This window comes from Amblyraja radiata, chromosome 8, assembly GCF_010909765.2.
Source record: "Amblyraja radiata isolate CabotCenter1 chromosome 8, sAmbRad1.1.pri, whole genome shotgun sequence".
NCBI classification, from domain to species: Eukaryota; Metazoa; Chordata; class Chondrichthyes; order Rajiformes; family Rajidae; genus Amblyraja; species Amblyraja radiata.
The window spans coordinates 24929435-24947468 of record NC_045963.1 but is presented as its reverse complement, the minus strand read 5'-3'; the positions used below and the strand labels follow the sequence as shown (position 1 = coordinate 24947468).

The following is an 18034-nucleotide window of genomic DNA, read 5'->3' as shown; positions in this document are numbered from 1 at the left end:
CCGCCCTCTGTATGAATCATGCACTCAGATCAAACGAGCGGTGCTGCACTTTATAAACAAGCACTCCTTGTGAAACCAGTACCATTGTAGACCAGCACTAGAGCTGCCTTTGCAACTCACCATAAATTAAACTGCCCTATCAAAAAACATTCTTGGATGCACTCGAAGCTGAAACTCAAACAACTTAAGAGATACTATATTCATAATTATTCACGCAATTAACTAATCGCCCTTCACCAGGAAGTCTCACCCTGGTCACTCCCTCTTCTCCTCTCTCCCATCAGGCAAAAGGTACTGGTGTGAAAACGCACGCCTCTCAGATTCAGGGAAACAAAATGCTGGCAGATACGATGGCGTTTTATCAGGATGCCTCACAGCACGGTTTGGAAACAGCTCCATCCAAGACCGCAAGAAATTGCAGAGAATTGTGGACGCAGCCCAGGGCATCACACAAACCAACCTCCCTTTCATTGACTTCATCTACACTTCACGCTGCCTCAGCAAGGCCACCAGAGTAATCAGGCACCAGTCACACCTGGCTCACACTCTCTTCTCCCCTCTCCCATTAGACAAGAGGTGCAGAGTGTAAAAATGCACGTCTCTAGATTCAGGGACAGTTTCTTCCCAGGTGTTATCAGACAACTGAACCATCCTATCCACAACAGGAGAGCGGTCCTGAGCTACGATCCACAGTACCTCACTGTTCCTCAGACTATCTTTAATCGGACTTTAACTTGCACTAAATGTTTATCCTGTATCTGTAATTATGTATTTCCACTGACTGGTTAGCATGCGACATAAGCTTTTCACTGCACCTCGGTACACGTGGCAATAAACTAAACTAGGCAATTTGAGGGGTCTTCCAGGTTTGCAGGTTAATTGGCTTCTGTAAATTGTCTCTGGTGTCTGGGATAGAACTAGTGCAAGGGTGACCGGCGGTCGGCATGATCTCAGTGGGCCGAAGAGCCTATTGCCACACTGTATCTCTAAACAAAAACCTGCCACCCTAGGGGTCAGCATGTGGACCTTCAGCAAGGTCCGTCCACAGCAAGAACCTCTACGCTCAGATGAGCAGTTCAAGACCGCACAAAAGGTCGAGACATGGTCCCTGTACATCTACAGCAAGTCATCCTCATCCCTGCACTCAAATCACAACACCACATGGGCCACTAACAGGGTGTTAGTGGGACTTTTTTTCTCCCAATTACAAAGACTTACAAAACCAGAGGATATAGGTTTACAATGACGGGGACTGCAAGAATTTATAGAACATAGATCAGTACAGCACAGTAACAAGTCCTTTGGCCCATGATGTTTGTGCCGAACATGATGCCAATTTAACTGATCTCATCTGGCTGTACATGATCCATATCCCTTATTCCCTGCACTTCCAGGCGCCTATCAGAAAGTCTCTTAAACGCCACTATCGCATCTGCTTCCTCCACCACCCCGACAGTGTGTTCCAGCCCCCATTACTCTGTAATAAAATTTACCCTGCACATCTCCACTCCCCCCCCCCCATACCTTATAGCTGTGCCCTCTAGTGTTGGTCATTTCCACTCAGCAAAAAAGGTTCCATGCCTCCCATAATTTCATTCACTTCAAGTCACTCTTCAACCTCAGATGTTCCAGAGAAAACAATCCAAGTTTATCCAACCTCTCCCTGGAGCTGAGACCCTGTAATCCAGGCAGTGTTCTGGTAAACCTCCACAGCACCATCTCCAAAGCCTCTGTATCCTTCCTGCAATGGTTCTCCAGAATTACACGCAACACTCCAAATGTATTTATTTGTCATCTGGAGGGTGGTTGCAATCTTGAACACACTGCTGAGGATATGGTGGAGGCAAAGGCTCCCTCAACACTTAAGAATTTTTGACAAGGACTTAAATCACCAAGGCATAGAAGGCTACGCATTACCATAGGATTGGCAGGTCCTATCTGGGGTATTTGGTTATCAGTGTGACATGGTGGACAAAGGGTCAGTATCTGTGGAGAATGACTATGAAGGCAAGACTGAGGGCGACACGGTGGCACAGCGGTAGTTTCTGCTTTAAACCACCGGAGATACGGGTTTAATCCTGACTGCGGGTGCTGTCTGTACGGAGTTTGTTTATCCTTCCCCGTGGACGCGTAGGTTTTCTAAGGGTGCTCCGGTTTCCTCCCACACCTCAAAGATGTGCGGGTTTGTAGGCTAATTGGCTTCGGTAAGAATTGTAAATTGTCCCCAGGGTGTAGGATAATGTTAGTGTATGAGGAATACGAGTGGGTGCAGACCCAGTGGGCTGGAGGGCCTGTTTCTGCGCTGTATCTCTAAACTAAACTACTGTCTTGACATCCAGCTTGCTTACAACAACATAAGAAAATAGCAGATGTACACCACTCGGCCCTTCCCACCTGCCCTACTGTCCCACATGACCAAGACTGATCTACTCTGGCCTCTACTCTTTCTGTGCCAGTTCCCTGTGGCCCTCAGTTCCTTAATCTTTAAAATAGGTAACCTTCACTCCCTTAAACACATCTAATGATCCAGAATCAATCACCCTACAGTAGGGTGGGACAGTAGGGCAGGCAGTTTTAAATGACCAGCCCAGTTATCTTACATTCAACATTAAAGACCCACAGCACCCACCTACACTCTCATCTCACCGCTACAAATCAGGAAGAAGGAACAGGAGCCAAAAACAGTGATCACCGAGTTCAGAAACAGATTCTAAAGGGTCTATCCCACTTTCCCGAGCTGCTCACGAATTCTCCCGAGTTTTCCCCTTGATTCAAACGCGGAGAATATTTGTAACGGGTCCGTAGGCATATCGTAGCGGCTCGTTATGTCAGTCGTAGGTACTCTTGGCATTAGGTAAGTCGGAACGTTTTTTCCAGCATGTCAAAAAATGTCCACGAGTCAAAAAGAGAGTCGGGAGGAGAAAAATTGCAACATTTAATGCCCCGAGTACCTACGGCTGACATAACGAGCCGCTACGATATATCTACGGACCCGTTACGAACATTCTCCGAGTTTGAACCAAGGGGAAAACTTGGGAGAATTCGTGAGCAGCTTGGGAAAGTGGGACAGGCCCTTTACTCAGCAACCATCAGGCTCTTGAACACTGCACAACACTAACCTCAACTATGAATTTGTACGGACTGTTTTTAGTCGCACTATGGATTTTGTTTTTTGCACCAGTATTACGGTTACTAATTTATTGCATTTTTTAATTATTATGTTTATCTGCGAGTATTGTGTTTACAGGCCTGTCAAGCTGCAGCAAGTAAGAATTTCACTGTTCCTTTGTCGGTACATATCACCCTTGCTCGCTTAGGTTGATTAAGTGTACCGTGGTAAAATGTAAAGCTTTGCTTTGCATGCTACCCAAACAGACCAGATATACCATACACAGATACAATCAAGCCAAACTCGTTCACAAGATAGAGCAAAGGGGAAGTTACAAAGTGCAGAATACAGTTCTCAGCATTCTAGTGCATTAGTTCCATAGACAAAGTCCAATGTCCGCAATGAGATAGAGGCGAATCAGTCAGTACACTAGATTAAGAAAGGACTGCTCAGAAGCCTGATGACAGAGGGGAAGAAGCTAATCCTGGGTCTGGTGGTGCACACTTTCAAGCTTCTGTACCTTCTGCCTGACAGGATCTGGGAGAAGGAGCAATTACTGGAATGGGACAAGTAGAATGGGAATCTGTCCAAATCTAAGCTATAAAATGTTAGTCTGAAGAAGGGTCCCGGCCTGAAACATCACCCATCCTTTTCTCCAGAGATGCTGTCTGACCCGCTGAGTTACTCCAACATTTTGCATCTATCTTCTGAATGGGACAAGTCTTTGATTTATGTTGGCTGCTTTTCTGAGGCAGCGTGACTCTCCCACTCATGAAAACATTCCTGCTAAACCCCTTCCAGAGTCTGAAGAAAGGTTTCGGCCCGAAACGTCGCCCATTTCCTTCGCTCCATAGATGCTGCTGCACCCGCTGAGTTTCCCCAGCAATTTTGTGTACCTTCGATATTCCAGCATCTGCAGTTCCCTTTTGAACCCTTCCAGATATTGTTTGTTTGAATAAAATCACCATTCATTCTTCTAAAGGATATGGACTCAAAGTGTCTAGCTTGTCTTGATAGGCCAACCCTCTCTGCCCAGGGATTAGTCTGCCAAATCTCCTTTGGACTATATCCAATGATCCTATATGCTCTTTAGATAACGGGGCCAAAACTGCGTGCAGTATCCCAGGTGTGGCCTCGCTATAACTATAACAAAACCTCCCCATTCTTAGACTCCAATCCCTTTGCAATAACGGCAAACATGCCATTTGTCTTCTTAGCTACTTGTTGGACCTGCCAGCTAACCTTTAGTGATTCACGGACTAAAACATCCAGATCCTGCTGTGCTTCACTGTGTTTTGATAGTTTAGTTTATTGTCACGTGTACCAAGGTTCAGTGAAACGCTTTTGTCGCATGCTAATTAGTCAGCAGAAAGACTACACATAATTACAATCGAGCCATCCACAGTGCACAGATACATGATAAAGGGAATGATAAATTACAGTAAAGTCCGATTAAAGATAGTATGTAGACAGGTTCTCAGGGCCGCTCTCTAGTTGTTGATAGGATGATTCAGTTGCCTGCTAATTATCAGCCTTTCGATTCCTCTTCCGTGCTTGGCCTCACACTTGCCTACACTAAACTCCATTTGCCACGTTTTTGCCCACTCACTCAATCTATCTCTGTCCCGATTAATAATCTCAACGTCCCAGTCACGGTGTGCCATTCCACATTGTTGTATCAGGAGCAAACCCGAATACCTTACATTTTATTTCTTCCTCTAGGTCATTCTTTGCAGGGAATAGAGGGATATGGATCAAGTACAGGCAGATGAGATCAGTTTAAATTTAGACTTTAGAAATACAGCATGGAATCAGGCCCTTCGGCCCATCTAGCTCACGCCAATCAGCGAACCGCATACACTAGCACTATACTACACACCAGGGATAATCACAATTTTACCGATGTCAACAAACCTGTACGTCTTTGGAGTGTGGGAGGAAACAGGAGAAAACTCATGCAGTCATGTACAAACTCCATAAAGACAGCACCCGTAGTCAGGATCGAACCTGGGTCTCTAGTGCTGTAAAGCTGCTTGCATTATGTCCGGCATAACCATTGTGGGTTGAAGGGCCTGTTCCTGTGCTCTGATGTTCTATGTTATCAATATACTGTAAATGGGTAATAATTGGGGGCCAAGAACTGATTCTCAAGATACTTTTCTAGTTACCTCCCTCCAGCCTGAAAAAGATCTATTTATACAATTCGTTTTCTATGCAGACACAAGGAACTGCAGATGCAGATGATGGATGTGCTGGATAACCTCAGCTGGTCGGACAACATCTCTGGAGGACATGGATAGGTGACGTTTCGGGCTGGAATATTCAGAGAGCGGTCCCAACCTAAAATGTTGCCTATCCACATCCTCCAGAGATGCTGCCCGACCCACTGAGTTACTCCAGCACTTTGTGTTTTCAATGTGACGGACAATTTTTTATCCATCCAAATGCACTTCCTTCAATACCTTGGGCCATCAATTTGTGCATTAGCCTCTTATTTAGCACTTATTTAGCAAAAATGCTTTTGAAAATCTAAATACATTGTATTTACAAGTTAAGGGCCTGTCCCACAGGCTATGTTTTAGGTGATTACGGGTTACTAGGCTGTCGCCACATGGTCTCCGGGGTGTCGCCTGTATGGCCATGAGTAGTCTCCTCAGTCGCCCAGAGTCGTAGCGTCTTTCTGGTCGCCGCTGGATTTTCAACATGTTCAAAAACTTTCGGCGACAGTTGGTTGACTCCAATGAGCGTAGCTTGACTTCTCCTGACGTAGGTGCTGTCGTAGGTTGTCGCCAGGTGACATAGGTTGTCGCCGATGCTGACTTCGGTGAATTCCATTGGCGACTACTTACGTCAACCGGCGTCAGGTTGCGGCGACTAAATTGTCTTCAGTTAACCATATAATATAACCATATAACAATTACAGCATGGAAACAGGCCATCTCGACCCTTCCAGTCCGTGCCGAACACGTATTCTCCCCTAGTCCCATATACCTGCGCTCAGACCATAACCCTCCATTCCTTTCCCGTCCATATAACTATCCAATTTATTTTTAAATGATAAAAACGAACCTGCCTCCACCACCTTCACTGGAAGCTCATTCCACACAGCCACCACTCTCTGAGTAAAGAGGTTCCCCCTCATGTTACCCCTAAACTTCTGTCCCTTAATTCTCAAGTCATGTCCCCTTGTTTGAATCTTCCCTACTCTCAGTGGGAAAAGCTTATCCATGTCAACTCTGTCTATCCCTCTCATCATTTTAAAGACCTCTATCAAGTCCCCCCTTAACCTTCTGCGCTCCAAAGAATAAAGCCCTAACTTGTTCAACCTTTCTCTGTAACTTAGTTGCTGAAACCCAGGCAACATTCTAGTAAATCTCCTCTGTACTCTCTCTATTTCGTTGACATCCTTCCTATAATTAGGCGACCAAAATTGTACCCCATACTCCAGAATTGGCCTCACCAATGCCTTGTACAATTTTAACATTACATCCCAACTTCTATACTCAATGCTCTGATTTATAAAGGCCAGCACACCAAAAGCTTTCTTTACCACCCTATCTACATGAGATTCCACTTTCAGGGAACTGTGCACAGTTATTCCCAGATCCCTCTGTTCACCTGCATTCTTCAATTCCCTACCATTTACCATGTACGTCCTATTTTGATTTGTCCTGCCAAGATGTAGCACCTCACACTTATCAGCATTAAACTCCATCTGCCATCTTTCAGCCCACTCTTCCAACTGGCATAAATCTCTCTGTAGACTTTGAAAATCTACTTCATTATCCACAACCCCACCTATCTTAGTATCATCTGCATACTTACTAATCCAATTTACCACACCATCATCCAGATCATTGATGTACATGACAAACAACAGTGGACCCAACACAGATCCCTGTGGCACCCCACTAGTCACTGGCCTCCAACCTGACAAACAACCATCCACCATTACTCTCTGGCACCTCCCATTCAGCCACTGTTGAATCCATCTTGCTACTCCACCATTAATACCCAACCATTGAACCTTCTTAACCAACCTTCCATGAGGAACCTTGTCAAAGGCCTTACTGAAGTCCATATATACAACATCCACTGCTTTACCCTCATCAATTTCCCGAGTAACCTCTTCAAAAATTCAAGAAGATTAGTCAAACATGACCTTCCAGGCACAAATCCATGTTGACTGTTCCCAATCAGACCCTGTTTATCCAGATGCTTATATATATCATCTCTAAGCATCCCCTCCATCAATTTGCCCACCACTGACGTCAAACCAACAGGTCTATAATTGCTAGGTCCACTCTTAGACCCCTTTTTAAATAATGGAACAACATGCGCAGTACGCCAATCCTCCGGCACTATTCCCGTTTCTAATGACATTTGAAATATTTCTGTCATAGCCCCTGCTATTTCTACACTAACTTCCCTCAATGTCCTAGGGAATATCCTGTCCGGACCTGGAGACTTATCCACTTTTATATTTCTCAAAAGTGTCAGTACTTCCTCTTCTTTTAATCTCATAGTTTCCATAGCTACTCTACTTGTTTCCCTTACCTCACATAATTCAATATCCTTCTCCTTGGTGAATACCGAAGAAAATAAATTGTTCAATACTCCCCCATCTCTTTTGGCTATGCAGATAGCTGTCCACTCTGACTCTCTAATGGACCAATTTTATCCCTCGTTATCCTTTTGCTATTAATATAGCTGTAGAAACCCTTTGGGTTTACTTTCACCTTACTTGCCAAAGCAACCTCATATCTTCTTTTAGCTTTTCTAATTTCTTTCTTAAGATTCTTTTTACATTCTTTATACTCCTCAAGCACCTCATTTACTCCATGCTGCCTATAATTATTGTAGATCTCCCTCTTTGTCCGAACCAAGTGTCCAATTTCCCTTGAAAACCATGGCTCTTTCCGATTTTTACTATTTCCTTTCAACCGAACAGGGACATAAAGATTCTGTACTCTTAAAATTTCACCTTTAAATGTACTCCATTTCTCTTCCACATCTTTCCCATAAAACAAAATGTCCCAATTTACTCCTTTTAAATCCTTTCGCATCTCCTCAAAGTTAGCCTTTCTCCAATCAAAAATCTCAACCCTAGGTCCAGTTCTGACCCTCTCCATAATTATATTGAAACTAATGGTATTGTGATCACTGGTCCCGAACTGTTCCCCAACGCATACCTCTGCCACCTGACCCGTCTCATTTCCTAACAGGAGGTCCAGCACCGCCCCTTCTCTAGTAGGTACTTCTATGTATTGCTGCAAAAAACTATCCTGCACACATTTTACAAACTCCAACCCATCCAGCCCATTTACAGAATGTGTTTCCCAGTCTATGTGTGGAAAATTGAAATCTCCCACAATCACTACCTTGTGCTTACTACTAATATCTGCAATCTCCTTACATATTTGCTCTTCCAATTCTCGCTCCCCATTTGGCGGTCTATAATACACCCCTATCAGTGTTGCTACCCCTTTCCCATTTCTCAGTTCCACCCAAATAGCCTCCCTAGACGAGCCCTCTAATCTATCCTGCCAAAGCACTGCTGTAATATCTTCCCTGATAAGCAATGCAACACCTCCACCTCTTGCCCCTCCAATCCTATCACACCTGAAGCAACGAAATCCTGGAATATTTAGTTTCCAATCACAGCCCTCCAGTTGTCGCCGACAGGGTCGTAGCTTGTCGCAGGTGGACGTGGGTTGACTTCAGTTGTCGCCTGTGTGGTCGCAGGTGAACATCCTAATGGGTCACTGGTTGTCGGTAGCTTGACTAGGTGGTAGGCTGTTGTAGCTTGTCGTAGACATTGTCGTAGGGGGGTCCAGTCGCCGGTTTTTCGCGCCTTCTCCCGTCACGCAGCGACCCTCTGTGGCTCCGGTTTCAACACACTAGGAACATGGAGAACCAGCTGGGAGCAGACTTCACGACCTCCACAATTCACTGTTGCACCGAACACCACAGCCTCACCCAGCTCAGACCTGCCCCGTAAAGAGTTGGTCGCCCTGAACCGGCTCCGTACAGGGGTCGGCCGGTTCAACGCCAACATGCATCGCTGAGGGGCTGCGTTCATCAGCAGCCTGCGTGTGCGGAGCAGCGTAATTTTTTACTGCGCTGTCCCCCGCCCCCCTGGTGGAGGGGTAGACCTCACGGCCCTCGACAACAGCACCTTGAACTGGCTACAGCGTCTGGAGAGCGTTACATAACCTCTGCTGCCTCAAATGCAAGAGAAGTGGACTTGCTATCTCACTGCATCAGAAACCCCAGTTCGATCCCGACTGCGGGTGCTGGCTGTACGGAGTTTGCAAGTTCTCCCTGTGATTGCGTGGGTTTTCTCCGGTTTCCCCCCACATTCTAAAGGCGTGCAAGTTCGTAGGTTAATTGTCTTCTATAATAGTCCCTTTTGTGCAGGGTAGAATTATTGTCAATGGGTCGGCGCAGACTCGTTGGGATCAAAGGCCAGTTTCCGTGCTGTATCTCTAATTTAACCTATTTAAATTGTCAGCATAATGTACATAGATAGATGATTCTTTTGCAAGTCAAAGTAGTTTAGGTTTAAACTCAGGGATTTGTATTCCAAGAATCCAACCTTATCACCAAACTAATCAAGAACCAGCACAATAAATGTGAGTTGCATTGAGAATGTGGCACAGTTTGCTCGCCTCCACAGTCCACATTTGGGGACAGCATTTACAACTGACATCATATACCAATTATTGTAACCCTTTTGGGTCCAACTACATGCTTTTGGGGCCCAGAAACAGTTAATTTGCCTCGCACATCTAATTTTACATTTCCTTCTTCGTAACACATTTGTCCAACAACTCCTTGCTGACTTTGCTGCTGTAACATACACTTTCCAAATATTTTAAAAACTCTTCATTCTAGACCCTTTTTCTCCTGAGATGCTGCCTGACCTGCTGAGTTACTCCAGCACTTTTTTTAGTGCTCCGCATGCTGCAAGTTCTTTCTTGTTTCTGTGTGTTCAAGTCTCACCTTCCCGAAAATCCTTCATAAGTTCAAGGAGCAGAATTAGATGATTTGGCCCACATAGTCTACTCCACCATGGTTGATCTATCTTTCCCTCTCAACCCCATTCTCCTGCCTTCACCCCTAACCCCTATAGTAATCAAGAATCTGTCAATCCCTGCCTTAAAAACATCCATAGACTTGGCCTCCACAGTCGTCTGTGGCAAAGAATTTCACAGATTCACCACCCTCTGATGAAATAAATGTCTCCTCATCTCCATTCTAAAGGTACACCCTTTCATTCTGAGTTTATAGCCTCTGGTCCTAGCCTCTCCCACTAGTGGAAACATCCTTTGCCCATTCACTCTATCCAGATCTTTTGCTATTCAGTGGAACAGTTTCAGTGTGATCAACTAAATCTCAATGTTGCGCTTCTTCGAAAAACCTTCCTGCCACAGGGATCCACAAAATGAATTAATATTCAAACTCTGACCTGCTTAAATTCCTCTACCGTCACACACAAGATCATAAGAGATAGGACATTTAGGCCATTCGGCCCATCGAGTCAGACATTCAGTCAAGGCTGACCTATTTTTCCCCTCAACCCCATTCTCCTGCCTTCTCCCAATGATCTTTGGTGCCCTTGCATCTTAACTGCACATTTATAAGTAGATATCAAGATTAGAAATTAAAACAAAACTGCAGATGCTGACAATCTGAAATTATAAACAGGAAGCTGGCTACACCCATTGGATGAGGCAATGTCTGTGGAGTTGTGGAACAGGCTTAACGTTTCAGGTGGAAGAGTGTCAGAGTACGTTTAGGAGTTCTGAGATTTCAGCAACAAAAACAATTTAGAAACTACTGTGCAAAGTATATTGTATGCCACCATCTTAGACATAGATTAGCCAACCTTGAGCAAAGCACACAGTGCTGGAGGAAGTCAGCGGGTCCGGCAGCATCTGACGAGGGAGTGGACAGGCAATTTTCAGGATGGGACCCTCTTCAGATTGCTCAAGATTCCAGTTTCTCTGATCTTGATGAGATGTCCTTTTTAACTTATTGAGTCCAAAAGGTTGTCCTTTTTAACTTATTGAGCATTCTTAGGAGGGTTTTATTTGTAGATTTCTCACATTCAATAAATTTAGGAGGTTTACAAGAATGATCCTGGGAATGATTGGGTTAACATATGATGAGCCTTTGACGACAATGGGCCTGTATTCACTGGGGTTTAGAAGGATGAGGGGCAACCTCATTGAAACTTACCGAATAGTGAAAGGTCTGGACAGAGTGGACATGGAAAGGATGTTTCCACTAGTTGGAGGGTCTAGGACCAGTGGCCATAGCCTCAGAATAAAATGGCATAGCTTTAGAATGGAGTTGAGGAGGAATTTCTTCAGACACAGATTGGTGGTGAATTTGTGGAATTCATTCCTACAGACGGCAGTGGAGGCCAAGTCATTGCATATTTTTAAGGCCGAGATTGACTGATTCGAGGGTTATTGGGAGAAGGCAGGGGAATGGGCTTGAGAGGGAAAGATAGATCAGCCACGATTGAATGGCGGGGGTGGATTAGGCCGAATGGCCTAATTCTGCCTCTATGACGTGAACAGAAAATGTAAAGCTTCCGATGTGGATCAATTGCAGACGATTGAAGCAAACTCGCCAACTGAGAGTGCACACAATGCAAATGTTAACGGCATGTTAATCATTACCTTGTGAACATTTTTTTTGGTCTGATTAACAACTCAAAGGTCCATGTCCCGTGAAAGGGATCATGTGCCACAGAATTATTACTGTAAAAAAAAAACACAAGGTGCTGGAAGAACTCTGTGGGTCAGGGAGCATTAGTAGTGTAGTGGAGGGGAGGGGGGTGTGGGGGAGAATGTTTATTCAAAACTAGGCAAACGGTTTGTCCATTGACTTCTCCTTTCCTACTGCTTTATGTACTGAACGACCGATATGGTCCTGTTGGAGATTCTATTGGCTAAAAGTAACCAGCATAGCGGTGCAGCTGGTAGAGCCACTGCCTCATGCCGCCAGAGACCCAGGTTCGATCCTGACCTCGGGTAATGTCTGTGCGGAGTTTGCATGTTCTCCCTGTGACCGTGTGAGTTTCCTCCGGATGCTCCAGTTTTCTCCCACGTCCCAAAGACATGCCCGTATGGTTTTCTAGGTTAATTGTCCCTCTGTAAATTGCCCCATAGTGTGTAGGGAGTGGATGCGAAAGTGTGATAACATGGAACTAATGTGAATGGGCGATCGATGGTCGGCATGGGCTCGGTGGGCCAAAGGGCCTTTTTCCATGTTGTATCTTTCAAACAATCAAAATAGCAACCAGCACAATTTACCTCTGTCAAATCACACAGATAGTAAGTTACCGTTATTCAAGTTACTCCCTTTATCGTGTATCTGCACATTGTGGATGGCTTGAATGTAATTATGTATTGTCTTTCCACTGACATGACCGAACGCAACAAAAACTTTTCGCTGTACCTTGGCACACGTGACAGTAAACAAAACTTTACAAGAATGAACCCAGGAATGATTGGGTTAACGTGATGAACATTTGAAGGCACTGGGCCTGTACTCACTGGAGTTTAAAAGGATGAGGGGGCACCTCATTGAAACTTCCCGAATAATGAAAGGCATGGATAGAGTAAATGTGGAGAGGATGTTTCCACTAGTGGGAGAGTCTAGGACCAGAGGCCATAGCCTCAGAATAAAAGGACATATCTTTGGAAAGGAGATGAGGAGGAATTTCTTTAGTCAGAGGGTGGTGAATCTGTGGAATTCATTGCCACAGAAGGCTGTGGAGGCCAAGTCAATGGATATTTTATACAGTGGAGATTGTAAAGGTGGCAGGGGTGATGGAGAGAAGGCAGAAGAATGGGATTGAAGGGGAAAGATATCTGCCACGATTGAATGGCCGGAGTAGACTTGATGGGCCGAATGGCCTAATTCTGCACCTATAACCTAAACTAAACTTATGGCGCTGACCGGAATGGCCCAAAACAACAAGGTTGACAATAAGAAATGAAAGTACTTCTGGTGTGTAATAAAAACGTGATATTGATCAGCAATAGGAATGTGTACTTCAATATAGCGTTATGGAGAACGTGTCCTGATTTTCTGTGCTGAATCCCCACTGTGGAGCGGCTGGGACCAGGGCTGAACGCTGGCACATTCCTGTACAGACGCAACGCCCTGCGTTTTATGGAAAGTACACTGTGCATCCAGCAGTGTCCTCGAGGTTTCCAGGGCAACTGCTCCACAACTTCGGAGGAACTTCAGTCGGTCACAAGTGGAGTCTTTGTCCCGGGGAGAGAGCTGCCCTAGTGGAGGGTGGGAGTCGGCGCTCGCTGGGAGCAACAGGCGAACCGCGGCCCCGGGGGCGGAGAGAAAATACAGCGGCGTCGCGGGCAGATCCGCACCGCAACCCCCGCACCCCGGGCTGTCCCGCACAGTAATCCCGCATCTCATCCGCAGCGCAATCCTCCACCTGCCCACAGCCCAGGGCTGTCCCGCACCACAACCCCGCAGTCCCGGGCTGTCCTACACCCCGCCCGCAATCCCGGGCTAATCTCCGCACTCCTTGACCTCCCCCCCCCCCCCCCTCACCGCAAGCGGGAACTCGGCCAGCTGACCCGGGCTATCCCGAGTCGCACCGGGCGTGGGCTGTTCCGCACCGTGATCGGGGACTTGATTCACACGACTCCCGCACCGCAATCCCGCGAACCTCCGTCATAACCAGACACACACACCGCCCGCAGTCCCGGGCTGGTCCGCAAAGAAACCCCGGATCGCAACCAGACTCCGCCGCAGTCTTCACCGACCCGCTAAACACCTGCGGACCGCGACCAGGCGCATCTCCCGCACCGCAAACCGTGGCATTCACAGAGACCGCCCGAAATCCCAAACTAATCCGTCCCTCCCCTGGCGCAACCAAGAGAGTCGGCCTGCAGACCCGCGTTATCCCGCAACGCAACTCCGGCCCGCAAACCAGAGAGCGGAGAGCCCGCAATCTCGGGCTGTCCCGCAGAAACCAGGGACACCGCCCGCCCGGCCCGGCTGTACCCGCACCGCAACCGGGAACTTGGCCTGCAGTCCTGGCCTTTCCCGCACCGCAGCCGGGGTGACTGCCCGCACCGCTCCCCGCAATAACCACAAACTCGTCCCGCAATCCCGGGCTGTCCCGCACCGCGCTGCAGGTGCCGCTCCCGCTGTCCGCGCACATGAGCACTCACTGGTTTCGGCATGATGTCGGCTGTGGGGAGGGGCGGCCAGGCCGCAGCAGAGATTCAGCGGGGAGCAGCCGGCAGCCGCAAACGAAGTCCAGTCACCTGTCGGCACCAGCTCTTACTCAACGCTCCGCAACCCTGCTCCGTCTCGGCACTGCCCCGGGGAGGGGCCCGGACTAGGAGGCGGAGCTGCGGCTCGTCCCATCCCCGCCCGGCCCTGGCAGCCAAACCACACGGGAGGGAAAGGTAGGGAGGGTGGAAATGGGGGAGGAGAAATGGGGTATTGGGATGAACGATGGGAGGTTGGAAATAGTGCGGTGGGCGTAGGGTGGAAAGATGATGGAGAGGGCATGGTTTGCATGATTGACTGGGTTGCATGCTCAACTGTGCAACTTCTTACGATCTTGGGCAGAGCAGTTGCTGTGAAGCATCCCCCGATAGAATGCTTTCTACAATGCATCTGTACAAATTAGAAAGATCGGTGGAGACAAGCTGAAATTCCTTAGCGTGCTGAGGGATTGGTGTGCTATCTGGGTGGTATTGACTCCAGTTACACTTCACGCTGTTTGGGCAAGGTAGGCCACCAGCATAATCAAGGATGAATCTCACACCCAGCCATTGTCGCTTCCCCCCTCTCCCAACAGGCAAGAGGTATGGAAGTGTGAAAACGCACACCTCCAGATTTAGGGACAGTTTCTTCCCAGGCTGTTATCAGGCAACTGAACCATCCTATCAACAACTAAAGAGCGGTCCTGAGCTACTATCTACCTCATCGGTGACCCTCGAACTATCTTTGATCGGACTTTACTGGACTTTATCTTGCACCAAATATCATTCCCTTGAACATGTATCTGTACACTGTGGATGGCTCGATTGTAATTATGTATAGTATTTCCGCTGACCGGATAGCATGCAACAAAAGCTTTTCACTGTACCTCACTACATGTGACAATAAACTAAACTAAACTAGTGTCAGTGTGGTTGGTCCAAGAAAAATTGTTGGTGATATTTAAATGTAGGACTTTAAAGCTCTCCCCCCTCCCCCCCTCCCCTCCCCCCCCCCCATCTCCACTTCAGAACCGTTGATACAGTCTGGGCATACATTTTTCAGTAAATAGATGAGTTTCAAGAGAGCATGAGAAATGGAGTTCCAGTGAGTTTATAAAAAGGGACACAGATACAAGGAGCTGCAGTTGATGGGATCTGCGTAGAAGACATAGTGCTGTCGTAACTCAACGGGTCAGGCAGCATCTCTGGAGGACATGGGTAGGTGACATTTAAGTCAAGTCAAGTTTATTTGTCACATACACATACGAGATGTGCAGTGAAATGAAAGTGGCAATGCTCGCGGACTTTTGTGCAAAAAGACAAACAACCAAACAACCAAACAAACTATAAACACAATCATAACACACATATTATTTTACATAATAAATAATGGAAGGAAAAACGTTCAGTAGAGTTAGTCCCTGGTGAGATAGGCGTTTACAGTCCGAATGGCCTCTGGGAAGAAACTCCTTCTCAACCTCTCCGTTCTCACCGCATGGCAACGGAGGCGTTTGCCTGACCGTAGCAGCTGGAACAGTCCGTTGCAGGGGTGGAAGGGGTCTCTCATGATATTGTTGGCTCTGGAGTTGCATCTCCTGATGTATAGTTCCTGCAGGGGGAAAGTGAAGTTCCCATAGTGCGTTCGGCCGAACACACTACTCTCTGCAGAGCCTTCTTGTCCTTGGCAGAGCAATTCCCAAACCAGATGGTAATGTTCCCGGACAAGATGCTTTCCACCGCCGCTGCGTAGAAGCACTGGAGGATCCTCGGAGACACTCTGAATTTCCTCAATTGCCTGAGGTGGTAAAGGCGCTGCCTTGCCTTACTCACGAGTGCTGAGGCGTGTGATGCCCATGTCATATCCTCGGAGATGTGGACTACCAGATATTTAAAACAGTTCACCCTATCCACAGGATCCCCATTTATCCTCAATGGAGTGTACGTCCTCGGATGATGTGCCCTCCTAAAGTCCATGATCAGCTCCTTCGTTTTTTTGATGTTCAAGAGGAGGCTGTTATCCAGGCACCAGAGTGCTAGATCAGCCACCTCCTCCCGGTAGGCCTTCTCGTCGTTGTCTGAGATCAGGCCCACCACCACAGTGTCATCAGTAAACTTAATTATTGAGTTGGAGCTGAACCTAGCCACACAGTCACGTGTGTACAGGGAGTACAATAGGGGGCTGAGGACGCAACCCTGGGGCGATCCTGTGCTCAGGGTGAGGGACTTCGATGTATTCCCTCCCATCTTGAAAATTTAAAGTCTCCAACCTGACCCGCTGAGTTACTCCAGCACTTTGAGTTAATAAGGAATGTGGGAATGGGGCCATGGTGAGTTTACTGGGAGGGTGGGATACACCAGTGATTCCTAACCTGGGGCCATATGGCCCCAAAGGGGCCATGGCAAATTTCAGGGGTGCCACAGAAACATTTGGGGGTTTAGGGGGCCACAGGTTCGATGAAGGGGGCCACAGAGCTACCACCCTGTTGCCTCCTAAATTTCAGTTCTAATAAATTTAAATCTATGTAGTTGAAATATTTTTGATGTTTGTGGAATAGAATAAAAGAGAATATATGTGCAATTAATAGACACTGATATTTTTATGGAAGGTATTATAATATTGAAGTACTTTTTTTCCGCTAATAATGTCAGGGGGGGCCACAGAAAAATTAAAATATCCCAAGGGGGCCATGAGCTAAAAAAGGCTGGGATACACCATCACTATACACCATCTTCTTAGCCAGATGCATTTCCAACAATCTGGCGTTTTGTAAATCTGTAGTTCCTTGTGTCTGAGTTTAACTGTACTTAACATTGAGTACTGCAGCTGAAAATAAATGTATCACAAAAAGCATTTTAAATCACAGTTTCATCTACTACCTTCAAATTAAATTGCTGAAAATGGCCTTTGAAAAATATAGAGCCTTTTTCTAAATTATATTGTTGCACAACATTTGTTCCCTTTATAAAATGAAAAATTACTTCAACCTTTGAATTAAACATATTAATGTCCAGTGATTTTCAGACTCCCCTGAAAGACCTCTAATCGCAGGCGATTAACAGGCACTCCTCCTGATAATTATTGTAATGCATTCTACACGCTGACAGTTTTTGTGCTTGGGTCCTGTTTCATGTTTCAAAAACCAGCATTAAAAGAATGCGGAAACTCGAGTTGCTGTAAATGCAATCTGAGCTGAAAATTCAGTGACCTTGTGTAACACACACTGATACTGGAGGAATTGCAACAGAAAGTCAGCGCGACTGAGTCGGGGTTCCAGGCTGTTACTGTGAGAACTGCCTTGTTCCTGCACACATACGCAAAATGCGGGCTAATTTTAGTTTGCAATTAATCAGTCATTGTGCAATGCTGATTTGATGCTTGTTCTGGTAGATCATGTGTAGGCGTAACTACAGCAATGTTTGAGCTTACACACAGGCAACTCGCTCTCCTATATAAAGGGATTCTAAAATTAGTGCCAGTGTTTTTTGTCAATCGACGGGGTGGTGTTTTACCGAGCAGAACTGTTTCAAATATATTTTTGAGGTGAAATAAAAGGGTAGAGGAGCCTGAAAACTAACATCCAGGTTCAGGAGCAGCTTCTTCCCTACAGCCATTAGGTTATTAAACACTACAACCAAATAGGCTCTGAACTATATAGAC

The 18034-nt window shown here is 46.4% G+C and overlaps 1 protein-coding gene across 1 annotated transcript in view; it reads right to left on the bottom strand.

The window, feature by feature from the left end:
• Window positions 1-14493, bottom strand: part of ezr (ezrin) — a 52326-nt gene extending 37833 nt beyond the window's left edge. The window contains exon 1 of the mRNA XM_033025396.1: window positions 14335-14493. Within this exon, the coding sequence (XP_032881287.1) occupies window positions 14335-14346 (12 nt within the window). The 5' untranslated portion in view covers window positions 14347-14493. The remainder of the gene's footprint in view (window positions 1-14334) is intronic.
• Window positions 14494-18034: the final 3541 nt, after the last annotated feature.